Source organism: Pecten maximus, chromosome 3, assembly GCF_902652985.1.
Source record: "Pecten maximus chromosome 3, xPecMax1.1, whole genome shotgun sequence".
NCBI lineage: Eukaryota > Metazoa > Mollusca > Bivalvia > Pectinida > Pectinidae > Pecten > Pecten maximus.
Genome location: NC_047017.1, coordinates 16,227,526 through 16,243,178, shown reverse-complemented (window position 1 = coordinate 16,243,178; position 15,653 = coordinate 16,227,526). Strand labels below are relative to the sequence as shown.

The 15,653-nt window shown below is 35.0% G+C and overlaps 1 protein-coding gene across 2 annotated transcripts in view; it reads right to left on the bottom strand.

Annotated features, from left to right (window-relative positions):
• Positions 1–2,518: 2,518 nt before the first annotated feature.
• The window catches only part of LOC117323361 (regulator of G-protein signaling 7-like), an 83,041-nt gene continuing 69,906 nt past the window's right edge, over positions 2,519–15,653 (bottom strand). The window contains exons 12-17 of one of the 2 annotated variants that reach the window (XM_033878537.1): positions 15,205–15,318; positions 13,409–13,540; positions 12,856–12,930; positions 12,283–12,397; positions 11,967–12,059; positions 2,519–5,310 (exon numbers count right to left, since the gene is read on the bottom strand). In XM_033878537.1, coding sequence (XP_033734428.1) covers positions 5,269–5,310; positions 11,967–12,059; positions 12,283–12,397; positions 12,856–12,930; positions 13,409–13,540; positions 15,205–15,318 — 571 coding nt within the window. In that variant the 3' untranslated portion in view covers positions 2,519–5,268. Of the gene's footprint in view, positions 5,311–8,638; positions 12,060–12,282; positions 12,398–12,855; positions 12,931–13,408; positions 13,541–15,204; positions 15,319–15,653 lie in introns of those variants that run through there. The other variant, XM_033878536.1, reaches the window with a different exon arrangement.

The window sequence follows — 15,653 nt, the reverse complement described above, 5'->3', positions numbered from 1 at the left end:
TAATCAATTAGCAAAACCGTTGCACAATTCTGATAGTTTACATTTAAACACTTTTTCACTATTGACTTTTCCTTTATTATACAAAAGTTCAACCCTATAAGGTTAATATTCTTGAAACAAAACCCTGGAAAATTATTAAGATCCCACAAAATTTAAAAGCACTATAATATATGTACAGCATTCAGCATAACAAGTTTGTATCATTAAGTTTATGGATGTGTTAACATGACACTGAATCGGCTGACAGCAGGAGCATACATCCAACTTATGTACAGCCACAAGTCAGTATCGTTATCCTAGGCCCTGTAGGAAAATAAGACTTTTAAAAAATGACCAATTCAGTGGAGTTACCTCCCTTGATCTGATATAGGTTACATCAATGTTAATTGTAAAATCCATCACAGATGGTAAATATTTGAACTATATCTACTACTGAATTGGTTGTAATTCCATTAAATATTGTAGTATCAAGTTTATATATAAAGCTGTTCAGGATGTTAAGATCAATTTTGTATTTAAGGAGTGACATCGAAGAAACATTGGAAGCTTCATTATATACTACACAATCCCAATGTGAAGCCCGGACCTGTACAACTGCTTCAGAGGAAGAAGTTGATTTTATTTGTGACAGATATTTGTCTCTGATCACCCTGCCACCAGAGGGCACCAGTAACTTAGCACACAATGGATTATGGCCGCAACGTTATCATAGTTCCTGAGGTAAACGGATCACCGGCATTGGTCACATTGTTTACAGGTAAAAGGTTATATAATACATCAATATAGTAATGGCCTACTTATGAGTTTCTCTGAGGTCATAATTAAACAGATATTCGTAGATAATAGGTCATTATTAATGAAATAAAACAATTGACCATATCATACTCTCGCTACATGACAGAGCACTATATAGGTAAAACTTTAAAAATACATACATTTCTCTTGTCCAGATGACCATATATATATTAACATATATAGCCTGTAGCATGTACAGCTTTTGATCAATGAAAATTTTATTCTAGTTTATTGCTTAATACAAAAAAAAAAAAAAAAAAATGAAACAGAAAAATATCTTGTTGGTAGCGTAGCACTTCAAGTTAAAACAACATATGCATGAGAACACTTTCAGTCATACCCGATCAGGTATGTATATGTTAGATGAACAGAAGTATGGTCGGTGAAAAAAGTCAAATAGCAATAAATGTAGTTAATATTACATTAAGTAACATGTTTAAGAGTGACCTGAATTCAGTGGTTGTTTTGTCACATAAGAATTTGGTTACCTGAGGAAACCTATGCTACGGAGAAATCCACCGAGTGATACATTATTACCAAACAAGAAATTCATTCTTCCTCCATCTTTTTAATTCTATCGTGTGACCAGTTACAGTGTAATATGTATAAAGTGTCATTTTACATGTACATGTACTCTGTTAATTCAATATACTATGTTACCTTACTGTACTCTGTGACACTGCACTTTGTGACCTTTTTACTTACTGCACTTTGTGACCTTACTGTACTCTGTGATTTACTGCACTTTTTGACCTTTTTACTTACTGCACTTTGTGACCTTTTTACTTACTGCACTCTGTGACCTGATTACTTACTGTACTCTGTGACCTGATTACTTACTGCACTCTGTGACCTGTTTACTTACTGTACACTGTGACCTGTTTACTTACTGTACTTTGTGACCTGATTACTTACTGTACACTGTGACCTGTTTACTTACTGTACTTTGTGACCTGATTACTTACTGTACACTGTGACCTGTTTACTTACTGTACACTGTGACCTTTTTACTTACTGTACTCTGTGACCTGATTACTTACTGTACACTGTGACCTGTTTACTTACTGCACTCTGTGACCTGATTACTTACTGTACTCTGTGACCTGTGTACTTACTGTACTCTGTGACCTGATTACTTACTGTACTCTGTGACCTGTTTACTTACTGTACACTGTGACCTGTTTACTTACTGTACACTGTGACCTTTTTACTTACTGTCCTCTGTGACCTGTTTACTTACTGCACTCTGTGACCTGATTATGTACTGTACTCTGTGACCTGATTACTTACTGTACATTGTGACCTGTTTACTTACTGTACTCTGTGACCTGATTACTTATTTACTGTACTCTGTAAATATCCCATTCCTGCATTTGAGCAAATTATAAGATACTTTAAAAGTATAATTATACATTTTTGTGGTGTTTGACTTCAGTTTTCTTAAAGGACACTGCCACACAGTTTTCCAATTATTTTTTTGTCAGTATTTACAGATGTAATAAGCATAATAGGTTTGGAAAAACTCTGATGCAAAATTAAGAATTTCTTGATATTTGATTTACCGTATTTTACCTAATAAGCACACTGTATTTACAAGAACACTGAAGGAGTGTGCTTCATAAAACCATAAACAAGGAAGTCTCCATGTGAAATCTTGGTGTAAAAAATAACTTTTTTTTCCTTCTTATTTACAAACTTTTATGTAGCGAAAACAATCCCATGTAATTAGGTAAAATGTTGAAACAATGTGTAGTCACATCTTATCGCCAAGATTGATTAAAATTCAGAGAAAAAATATCTGTAGTATTCATTTGAAAATTCTGAAAGCAATGAAAAGGTTGATTAATTTATTTTTCAGAAACACACTTGTATATATGCAAGTATACTTGTATATATGTATGAGAATTTTTGTACATATATATAATTACACCCATTTCTATATACAGTTATGGCACTTTTCAACAGAATATAATATAAATGACAATGTTTGATCTGGAATAAAAAATATGAATTTCTCCTGTCAAGTGGGACTCCCGTTAGTAATGTTATCGCTGCGTGACATGGTATACATATGGCCGTTGCTAAATGTTTTCCAGATCCACACTACAGTTAATATTTCTCTGCTTATTCATCAAAATTGTAAATGAAAATTATCTTAATTTATGGATACACTGAACCCTGATGATGGAGCCCAGTTATAAATGGCATCAAATCTATTCAAAAGAAATAGTGAAAATATTATTCAGAATATGAAGAAAAAATAAACGTAACTAGTTGAGTGTGAATGATCTCCCCTGAATTATGATGCACTATGTACAGGAATATATGAATTTAACCATGTACTGTGATTGGTCAGACTGAAGGACTGCCGGCAATAGCATAGAAGCAAGATAATATAACATACCAAACTGAACCTGTAGTTAAGATGATATACATACTGATACTGACTCTAAGACACATGTATACACAACGAAATCTGCCTTATATCGGCACCAAGATGATTCACATACCAAAGAAGCTGTATGCTGTTTATCTAATCAAACCCACCAAGGAAATCTCGAAGTGTTAAAGTTGTATTCTCCAACCAAAGAAATCCAAGACTGTTAACCCAATTACAAGCTCCTACCAAGAACACCTTCATGGGAAACGCACGACTGATAACCCAATGGAAGCCTTCCAACTACAAGGAACTACCAAGCTCATCATCCAATCACAGCCTTCAATCAACAAGGAAACCCCAAACTGAGCATCCAATCACAGCCTTCCATCAACAAGTTAAGGAAACCCAAAGTGTTCAACCAATCAAAATCTCTAACCAAGGGAGTCCTCAAACTGTTTATCCAATCATAGTCCTCCATTATGGAAACTTGACCTTTCACCCAACAACTGCCTCTCACCACAGCCTTGTATCAAGGAATCCTGACCCTTGATCCACCCAAAGCCTTCCAGCATGAAATCTTGACCCTTGATCCAACCACAGCCTGCCACCGAGGAATTTTCACCCTTCATCCAACCACAGCCTGCCACAGAGAAATTTTGTTCCTTCATCCAACCAGTCGGCCATAGAGAAATTTTGACCCCTCATCCAACCACAGCCTGCCACTGAGGAATTTGGAACTTGGCTGTCCATCCAACCAAAATCACTGATCAAGGGAAACTTGGCTGTCAATCCAAAAAATCTCTGATCAAGGGAAAATTGGCTGTCCATCAAACCACAGCCTCCCATCAAGGGAAACTTGGCTGTCCATTCAACCGAAATCTCCCATCAAGGGAAACTTGACTGTCCATTCAACCGAAATCTCCCATCAAGGGAAACTTGGCTGTCCATTCAACCGAAATCTCCCATCAAGGGAAACTTGACTGTCCATTCAACCGAAATCTCCCATCAAGGGAAACTTGGCTGTTTAAACTTGGCCTTTCATCCAACTACAACCTCCCATATAGGAATTCTGACTTCATCACCTCCCATCAAGGAAACTTGACCCTTCAACTTCCAACTAATAAAATCCAGTAGCCTGCCTGTAATGACAATTCTATAAGTTTCAACATATACATATAGTCTAGAAGATCATATTTAGCACTTATATAACAAGGAATACAAATGTTTTTTTGTATTTTTGCATTCTATAAAAATAGCACCACTTTCTTCTACAAATGAAAACATCCTAATGGTTATAAGTTTGTGGAAAGGTAACAAAAAAGTTTTTCATTTCTAGAAATATTCCACTAACAAGGGAAAGCTTGGGTGCAAACTCAGCATTGAAATATCAATCAAATCTACGATAGGAGATCATACATAAAAATGTACATTTCTCATTCACACAAGAGTTATTCTTCTTTGATGACCTCTTCTGTGACATGTGGTCCCACTAAACCTATGACAGCATTTCTAATGGTCTGCTTGAGGAGGTTGGGAAAGACCTGAAGTTGGAAACAGCATCATATGTCCAGTACAAGTTGTGGCATGCGTAATATTGTTTGACGCATTGCCATTTATAGCATTGATTTCATGCAGGCCCTAGATGACATGCTGTCATAGTGATTATTACCTATTTCCATAGCAACCATGCCATGTCACATCCACAGCTATGTCAAATCTCTGGGCATGCAGGTCATGTGTCTGACCCATAGAAACATATCTGTGTTCTCCATGCCCAGCACAGAATGTATACCCATAGTGGTCCAGTATATGGCCTGCTTCATTGTCTTTTGAATAAATGAACTTCCTGTAGTTCCTAGTTCAAGTCGTTACTTCGATGCGTTGAGTGGTTTTAGGCTACCATGTTGGTTATGGACATTTTTTTTGTCATCTTCATCAACAATGAATGACTCATTGAAAGATACAGTAAGAAAGACAACTCCATAAAGTTGGATCACCATTTTTTTATACCCGGTAAAATGTCACATCCTTCTGAATGGTGTCACATCTTCAATTGGAATTAACTGAATTTTCTCTAAATTTGTCTTGTTAAGTCAAACTGCTACCACCTTCCGAATCTCCAAACGTTTTCTACTCTGTAAAGTAGCAAGAAATGCACCATTTGTCAATATACATACTCTCATATCAAAGTTTCCCCTCCATTATTAGTGGACACACTGCAGTACATGCAACTATGTACATTTAGCAGAACAAAAACGTATTAGTTAAAAGCACACACTTTCTATTGTTTTAACTATGAATTAAAAACAGGCATGTATAATGCTTTTCTAATGATTTGGCAAAAAAAAAATCTTTTTTTTTTTTCTTTTTCATTTTTCTGTCAAAAATGGTCAAATGATTAGAAAACAATTGATCTTATTGTAAAATTAAGTTGTGGTCACAAAATTATTAATATATTGGACAGATTGAGACAATTGGTATTGTTGTATTGTTATAAAAAATCTTTAACAACATAGAAGTTTTGGGAGTTTTTCAAAAAAAAAACCCACTACCATTATATAAAAAATTACTATAAATTCAAAAATATGTCTATTTACCCTTGAAGGACAGAAAGGGCTGCAAGACCCGCAATAAGGACCGGCATATAAAATTATTAAAATTATGACATTTTCATAAACAACAGTGTTTTTCCATTAAGATATATAAGAATTGTTATTACAAAATATGGAGAACTAAGTATGAATATAACGTAGTGCAGTGATTAATACAGCAGATGCAAGAAACTTAACGAGATAACAGTATATATATATATAGGTATACATCGAGTGGGGTTATGTAGATACAGCACTCGTACATGCACGTCCAATCTGTGAGGTTTCAATCCAAACATGTGCATTGGACAACATCCATTGCATGCATAATTTTAAGTTGCTATGACAACCAACCGTTGCATCCAAGACAAATGACTGACAAGTTTTATAAAAGATGTTTGTCAAATTTTAGTAGATATTCGGGGATACAAACTTGATATTGCATCCTCCCTTTATACAAAACTTATTTATTGACACTTTGCTATGTAACAGTAAGACAATCTGTCAATCAATATTGTTCAAGAACAGAATGTTTTGCTCAAAAATGTCAACATAAGCATCCTGTCACAGTCACAATTTTACAGACTACAACCTTTAATCAATTTTTAAGACTACCACGATATTTTACGCATCCAAATTTTGGTGTCATTTTTAATCATGAACAGGAACTGTTTTGACATATTTATTGAGTGGATGAAAACCTTACAGACTGCATGATGTGTAAAGAATTGATAGCAACAAACCATGTGCAAAATGAATTGTTAAAGTAAATTTCAATGAAAAAATATAAGTGTATTAACAAAGTAGATAATATAAAGTACACTAAACTGATCTGTTCCTTACATCCCTGTATTCTGTTAAGGTAACATTGGTAACCACATCCGGTGCTGTCAGTGATCACTGGTAACCACATCCGTTACTGTCAGTGATCACTGATAACCACATCAGGTGCTGTCGATGATCATGGGTAACCACATCCGGTTCTGTCAGTGATCACTGGAAACCACATCCGGTTCTATCAGTGATCACTGGTAACCACATCCGGTTCTATCAGTGATCACTGGTAACCACATCCGGTACTGTCAGTGATCACTGGTAACCACATTTGGTACTGTCAGTGATCACCGGTAACCACAACTGGTGCTGTCAGTAATCACCGGTAACCACATACGGTGCCTTCAGTGATCACTGGTAACCACCTACGGTGCCTTCAGTGATCTTCGGGAACCACATATGGTTCTGTCAGTGATCACTGGTAACCACATCCGGTACTGTCAGAGATCACTGGTAACCACATCCGGTACTGTCAGTAATCACTGGTAACCACATACGGTACTGTCAGCGATCACTGGTAACCACATCCGGTACTGTCAGTAATCACTGGTAACCACATACGGTGCCTTCAGTGATCACCCATATCTTGTTAAAAATGTGCATTGACCAAAGAGCTAACTCAAATTAGTCAAAGTCACTGGAAATACACAAGGTTCAAAGGTGAAAAAATACAAGACTAATGGGGAAATGTGATTGGTTAGGCAACAAGCAAAAGTTTGAGAAAAGTTCGAGATAGAGATTTGATTAGATGACTAGGGAGACAGGTGTGGGTAGGCAGCTTTAAGGTGGACAGATGATGCACAGGTTGATTGCTATGTGGAGACGTAACCATTCCATGCAGGTTCACGGTGCACCTCCCAGACTTAAACTTGGTAGCTTGGGAATAATGGATCTCGTCTGCTAGACATGGAAAGAGACAAAACACATTGATAAGGTGTTAGTACAGTGGAAGATCCACTGGGAAGATAAGAAAATAAAGAATAAATAAATATAGGTTTGATAAAAAGAAATACAGAGCTACAAATCACTTCATTTTGTTATTTGCACATTATTAGTGAAAGCTATAAATAAAGTCATTCAGGGGTTTGAACTATCAACAGAATTTGATAAAATGAATCATTCAAGAATTGAACTTCTCTAAAATAATTTCAGGTTTATTAGGCCTGTATATCATTATCAATTTCTTGAGTTACACTCTTTTAGAAAAGGCTGTAAAAATAAATATATATTTGGAATAATTTATAATTCACAGAATATTCCCACTTATTTTGTGTCTAAATGTATGTAAAAAATATATCAATCAATTAAAATATATAAATATATATATTTCCATTCTAGAAATCTGTATGTGACTGGGCTGGCTAAGCTGGCAAACCGATTTTGAATTTCCTATGTCCAAAATAATCACTCATATCAAGTTGACTGGTTACAATTTTCAAACTTCATTATCATAGCCACCCTTAGTATAACGCCAAAATTGTCATGAACAAAATGTGGCGTTATAACAAGGGTAGACTGTATTTCTTAATATGACGGCATTGTACATTTTTTAGTTTTTTTTTTTAGTTTTTTAGGGTACCATGTAACGAAGATATCAGGAATGAGAACAGAAGAATGCAATCAAAATGCAGAGCTAAATATAGATTGTATTCACACATGCAAGAAGGTCAAGGTCATACTTATATATAAACAACACTTTGTAGGTCACAAGCAGTTAGGACATATATCACACACAAGTGAATCATTTCACAAATTCTGTTAAAAATGAAAATAAATCCGTGAAACTTGTCAGAAAATGACTTTGAATTCTAATGAATACAACTCAGACATGTTTTAAATATATATATACACATATTATTTTCAGGAAAATTTGAATATTCTTTGAAAATATAACAAAAGTAAAGACATAATTCTTACAAATTTTGTAAAGAAAAAAAAATTTGCTTCCATATATTAACTTAAAATTCAAAGTCTTTTAGACTCCTGTTGAAATTAAACATGGTGTTAAATATTTTAAAAAATCACTAAACAATATTTGTATATTTAATAATTTTATTTTGTTTGTTTCATGTAAATTCATCTACAAATTTTGTCATGCAAACTCATTTAAATATATAGTGTTGAACAAGAATAAATAATCAGCAGTTCTATATATAGTACATTCAAGTATTATAATTATGTACAGTGTATGTACATATTCACAGAAAGAAATAATATTATGAGAAAAAAATCAAACTGACAAACAAACAATAAAATAAATCTAGAAATTTAAATAATAAATTAATTCAATAATAAAATCAACAATTAAAACTAAAAAAATTAATAACAATGATAAGAAACAATAGCATACAGATTAAAATTTTAACCCAGTGGAACAACAAAATGCTAAAGAATATGACATATCTAAATCAGTAATCATACAAAAACACTATTGTGTAAGTAAAACTATCACAGGTGTCAAGACAAAAAATATAGCATTAAACAAATAAAAAATTTAATCAAAAATATTATAGCTTTATCTACAAAAACATGCCTAGCTCTTTACTATTTAATCCCTCCTTAAAAATTTCTTAACATTTACATTTAGAAATGGGTTGTATACATATTTAGTATCCTTTGTTCTATTTGGCATATTGTACATGATTGGATATTGCGATACATGTGAGATATCAAATTCTCATAAAAAAAAGAAGAACTCTTTTTGTTTTTAATTATCATATACTGGATCACATTTCGATATGCATATCTGGTTAACCGACATACATTTTTGTATAAGAATGCTATTGTAGACATTGCTAACAATCAGAGAACTGTTACCACAGTAACTCGTTGTTAATATGCTCTATATAAATCAAAGCATTATGTCAGCACAAGCAGAAAGCTGAATTATGAGGTGATGTGATAGCAACATGGGCACCACTGATACCAATTAGCTGTGAACAGAATCAAGCTACTCTCCCCATTCAATGGACATACCAGTAAGAAGAAAATAAACCTTCAGATCCAAAACTATATGTCTCTATCACTTATATACGATTCATAAAATTATCTCAATGTAAGACAAGAGGCCCAGAGGGCCAGGTGAGCTAAAAAAGTGAGATAGGAAAAGTCCACTATTACTTCAAATTAAAACCTTATCCCCATTTCCATTAAAGAATAATGCTAGATATTGAATAATTTTTTTTTCATAATTTTTTTAAAATACCTGTATTCATCAATTCCACATATGTTAGACTGGTTCCCTCCACTAGTTTTCTACTCTTCACCACGGCTGCGCTCTGCTCACAAAGGACTGTTAGTGCGTAGGCATTTTGAATTTTTCATTCGTTAATTCTGATTTTCAGTGACGCATGTATTTCTAACTTAAGACATGAAAAACCCTAATACGCATGAAGTGATGGATTTCAGCATTAGGAGTAAATATGCCCTTTGGTCGATAATCAAACGGAGAGGATCTTAAGTTTTGCTTTTCAAAATGTCTTCAGGCAAAGTGTGTCCAATGTGCTTATGACAATGACGCTATAAACGCCTGTTGCTTAAGCGGAATTAACCATCTCCATGATGACATAACATTCGCAATAAAGATGCGCACACGCTGGGGTGAGAATTCCTGTTCATTATGGTTACACACTACCAGTCCTCTGTGAAGTGTACAAAAGGGAGGTAACTGAGAAGGGTACCAGTCTACTTGGATGCTTTTATTAAAGTAAATATACATTTTCCTAAAAAAAAATTACATAAACATAGAAGAGAATTATAATCAAACATAATAATATATTTGATCTAATTTGGCCCCAAAAGTGAAAAAAAAAAAAAGAAAAGAAAAATTTAAATTCTTATTCAAATAAACTACTGATAAGTGTATATTAGCATCTCACCCATCAACTGGTGGTTAATAACTTTACTAAATATGTACCTAGATGTACATATATGTAGCAAAAGTTATTAAATCATTTCATATCTTGACTTTACATACCTATTTATTCTTATGGCATGAACCAGTTTGAATAATGAAAAATAATCTTTTCCAAATCAATCGTCGTTACATTGTCCTTGTCCCCTGCAAAGGGGAGACAATCCGACTTTGGTCCCAATAGACACATTAACAATAACAATTGTCCAAAGCCACAATGAATTGGTCTGTGATATTCTCTTAATTCTTCCATTGTTATAAATACAATAGAACAAGAAACATTACATTCTAATTTGAAATCTCTTCACAGATTGAGTGTTAAATGATGAATAACTACAAAATTATATATAGCTTTTACATATACATATAATTTACCAACAATAATTTATGGCACATTATACATGATGTTTATTTACAAATGTGAATGTCATGTGATTAGTCCGTAGTACCATGACTGTGTAGGAGACAAATAAAAGGTTAAACAGTAAGATTTGGTTACAGGTTGAGTGAAAAAAACTAATAAAACCATTCATGGTTAACATAAATAATATCGACAGAAATCATGGCCATAAGAAGAGAAATTGACATATAGATACACTTTCTCCTTTGTTTCAGCCATCAAACTGTTAATAGTTAACACAAATGTACATTTGTAAGTATAAAACCATATTTATTTTCTTAATTTGAAACAAAAATTCTATATAAAAAATCTTCCAAGATTTTGTTTAGAAAATAATTGGATTGTCCATGATTTTTGAAGTCTCTAATTTTCTGTTGAACAAAATATAGTTCAAAAAAGAGTTTTAGAACAAATCTAAAGTGTTTAAGTGCTTAGTGGATACCACCAAAATACCACACAACTAGACATAGAAAGCTGTACATCCCATGGGAAGTCATAAAGCCTTTGGTGTCAAGGTCGACTGTGTCCCAAAGTCGTAACAATGTCCTGGGGGTCAAAGTGACACACACAGGGAAGGGAGATAACTACAGATGTCAAAATCTTCTGCAAGGGTCACAGACACATAGGAGAAATAAACAAGTAAATTTCTACAAAGCAGAAGAAAAGACAGATCTGGGTTTACAAATCTTAAATAATGTTTTAAACATATGAATTTTGGATGCATCTTCCATATTCATAAATTTTATTATTAATATTGGAGAAATTTCCTGTGTGTTATTTAACCGTGATCGGCCATCCTGAATATTTTGATTTGAATACTGTTATATAAGAATCATCTAAGAAAGCTCTACCTTGGCCAGTGGATGTTGGGAGCTCTCTAGACTTGTCATGGGACAGTACAGCACAGCACAATATCGAGCGGACTACAGGGATGTCACATGGGGTATAGGTGTTGGTACAAACTACAGGAAAGGATGAACGATACGACACAGTCAGTCAGGACGAGTGCTTGAACGCGGAGAAGTTGCTTGCTATTGCTGGGAGGAGTCTTACTTTTTTCCTGGTTCCACTTAAAAATTCTTTGTACATATCTGAGCGAAGATAACGGCTGTAACTATCACTTTTCATAAGCTTGAATATGTGATCCTGAAAAGATGCAGATAATTAAAATACAGAATTTTGAGAAAGTTAAGATTTGCTTGATGTCGAAGTTAGACATGTATACATGTTATATATGACAAAGGTCATAAGATGATATATACACACTAGAATATACTCTGTATCATGGTTAAAGAGTTAAAGCAATAACATCTCAAACCTGACCATCTTCCACTGTCGTAATGAACCAAGCGTTTCTGATCCTACATACCTGAGCTTCTTCAAAACAATATCGATTTGGGCAGTTTTCCACCCGCGTGCGTACAAGTTCCGTTATACGACTATCTACATTGACAGGATTGTGAGCACCAGGAGCCAAGAACTCTCTGAAACATAATCGGAACATCATATCAGTTATAAATCCCATGACCCAATTGTTTATGCTGTTACTGTTTCCAGTTTGTTCCAGACTTTCATATAATCATCTACCTTTATTTTGGTTTTTAATATCTTCAAAAAAGAACTTAATTGAATATGGAAAAAGATAAATACAATCATTTACTGCTTTCAGATGTCATTCATAGCATTTTAAATGCCAGCTGACAAGATACAAATTTCATGATATAAAATACTAACATATTTCATTAAATTAAACGCTTTATTTTAATGAATAACCCTAGCACGGGATCTTCATTACATTCTTTAAACCTTTTATGTATTAGCAATTTGCCTTTACAATTATTTTTTAGCATTTGATACACTGCATTTTATCTCAACCACCACAAAATATGTGGATATTTAAAAAAACAGAACAGATAAACGATAAACTATAAGCCATACTTACGAGAAAATTTCATGAACTTTACAATTAACCTTCTTCATGGCTAGTCCCTTCAGATCTCGACACGCTGTCCAAAACCTGATGTATGAACGTGTTCATAAGGATAAATACTAATAGCAGTAGGCGAATGTAGATATTGCTATTCTTACAATACATGAATATATTTTATACAGAAATTTGGGAAAAAAAAGATGAACAAGCTTTCCTTCCTTTGTTAAAATTAAAAGATGTCAAGAGTGAATTAAAGTGTCTGCAAAGACATTTTTTAAAGATATGATCATCTATGAAATGCAACATTCAAACAAGTCTTGTGTGGAATTATATGTCTTGCCTAAGTCCCAATACATGAAAAAATTATGAAAATCTTTGAATGAGCAAAAAAATCCTAATATTTGTTAAAAGATAATGTTTACTGAAGGTATGTACTAAATTTCAAGTTAATTGTGGAATATTTTTGAAGGAGTTTTTGACTGTTAATGATGTTGTGAAGACATTCCATGAAAATTGTCTCTGATTATACACGAAATTCAAACTTTATAAGTCAAATTATACTCACTTCAAATTTTCTCCACTAAATTCTTTATCTAAAAATTTGCTAAACTGTTCTTTTCCTGCTGGGTCCCCTAATAATTCTTCTATAGAAAACGCCCAGCGTTTTACCCTACGTTGTGGAATATCCCGAGGGTTGCTGCAATAGAGGAAGGAGCTGCTCAATAATTTACACGAGAAAATCACCTCATCTTTCAACATGACAACTCAGTGTGGCACATACTATATAACCAGTCTAGGTAGTACAGAAATACCTGGTTAATTGAAGATAATGTGCCGTTCATAGCAACTCTAGACATCTCCATCTCAGCCTTACTTACTTTACGAGAATTTGTTTGACAAAAATAGCTTAGCTTACTTCTTTTTCATATACATTCAAACTGAAATCTTTTTTGTTAAGCGGTACGTAACATGTCAAATTTCTGACATTACAATGTCAAAATCTTGGTTTGAATCCAACGGTGGGCACCAAGTCGATTATTTTTTACTTAAAATTATCAAAGATGAATAACTGGAGAAATATAGAAACATTTCAAAATGAATAATGATACATTTGGCAAAGTGGACTTTTCAACCATAGAACTATTCTTCTTTGCCACTTTTGAACCGTCATCTTTTCCACAGCTATGCTTCCTTGGCTCTGGTAAAATTTCAACTTTCCATAGCTATTCTTTTCCACTTTTAAACCGTCATCATTCTCAGAGCTATGTTTCTTTGCTTCTTTTAAACTTTCACCTTTCTAATAGCTACTCTCCCTTGCCCCTTGTGAATTTTCATCATTATTATAGCCATGCCTTCTTGCAATCTGATCTACTTCCATTGGTACCCCAGCTTTAAAATCCGATTTTATATGCCAAATCAAGCTTCAATTGATCAAGGGAAGAAATATTAAAGCAGACTTGTTGAAAAAGACTACATTTTGCTAGTACATACAAACAACACTCTCTATCCTCAGGTATTGAACACAAATGCACCATGCTGGCCGCTGGCATCCTAACACTACACAGGCCTCCACACACCATGCTGACCACTGGCCATCTCACACCATGCTGACCGCTGGCATTCTAACACTACGCAGGCCTCCACACACCATGCTGACCACTGGCCATCTCACACCATGCTGACCGCTGGCATTCTAACACTACGCAGGCCTCCACACACCATGCTGACCACTGGCCATCTCACACCATGCTGACCGCTGGCATTCTAACACTACGCAGGCCTCCACACACCATGCTGACCACTGGCCATCTCACACCATGCTGGCCACTGGCATCCTAAACACTACATTGGCCTCCTCAGACCATGGTACTCTCCTCACACTATGCTGGCCCAAGGCCTATTAACACTATACTGGTTCCCACACACCATGCTGACCGCTGGCATCCTAACACTACGCTGGCCTCCTCAGACCATGCTGGTCTCCTCACACTATGCTGACCGCTGGCCATCTCACACCATGCTGACCGCTGGCCATCTCATACCATGCTGGCCACTGGCCATTTTACACCATGCTTGCCACTGGTCTCCTTACACTACCATGGCCCCTGCACACTACGCTGGCCTCCACACACTATACTGGCCACTGGTCACCTCACACTATGCTGTCCACTGGCCATCTCACACCATGCTAGCCGCTGGCCTCCTAACACTACGCTGGCCTCCACACACTATACTGGCCACTGGTCACCTCACACTATGCTGTCCACTGGCCATCTCACACCATGATGGCCACTGGCCATCTCACACCATGCTGGCCGCTGGCCTCCTAACACTATGCTGGCTTCCTCATACTGTACTTACACTGTTTTCTCCATTTCCCAGAAGTCTATGCAGTCAGTTACCCAGGGATTGGAAGGGTCAGGACTCATTATAAAGGGGTCAAACTCAGCATATTGTTCATAGTACGCCACATAGCTAAGAAAAAACACAAATGTAATACATGGTCGATCAGCAAAGCAGCATGAGGATAACATTTTAAACAAATTCTTGTTACCAGGTAGATGTAAATAAAAACTTAAACTACATTCTTTAATGTATAGTTGTTCATTCATGATGGGATTTCATTTTGTGCATTATGTTGCTTAGTCAAAACTTTGACCATAACCAGGTTGAGAAATCTAAACATACCATTACAATCACAGACAAGACATTGATATTTGATACATAAATATTTGATGGGTACTTGATCACTCTCTTAATGAAAATCTGTGAATATTTCACAGTCTAATCCATTAACAATCAATAATCAC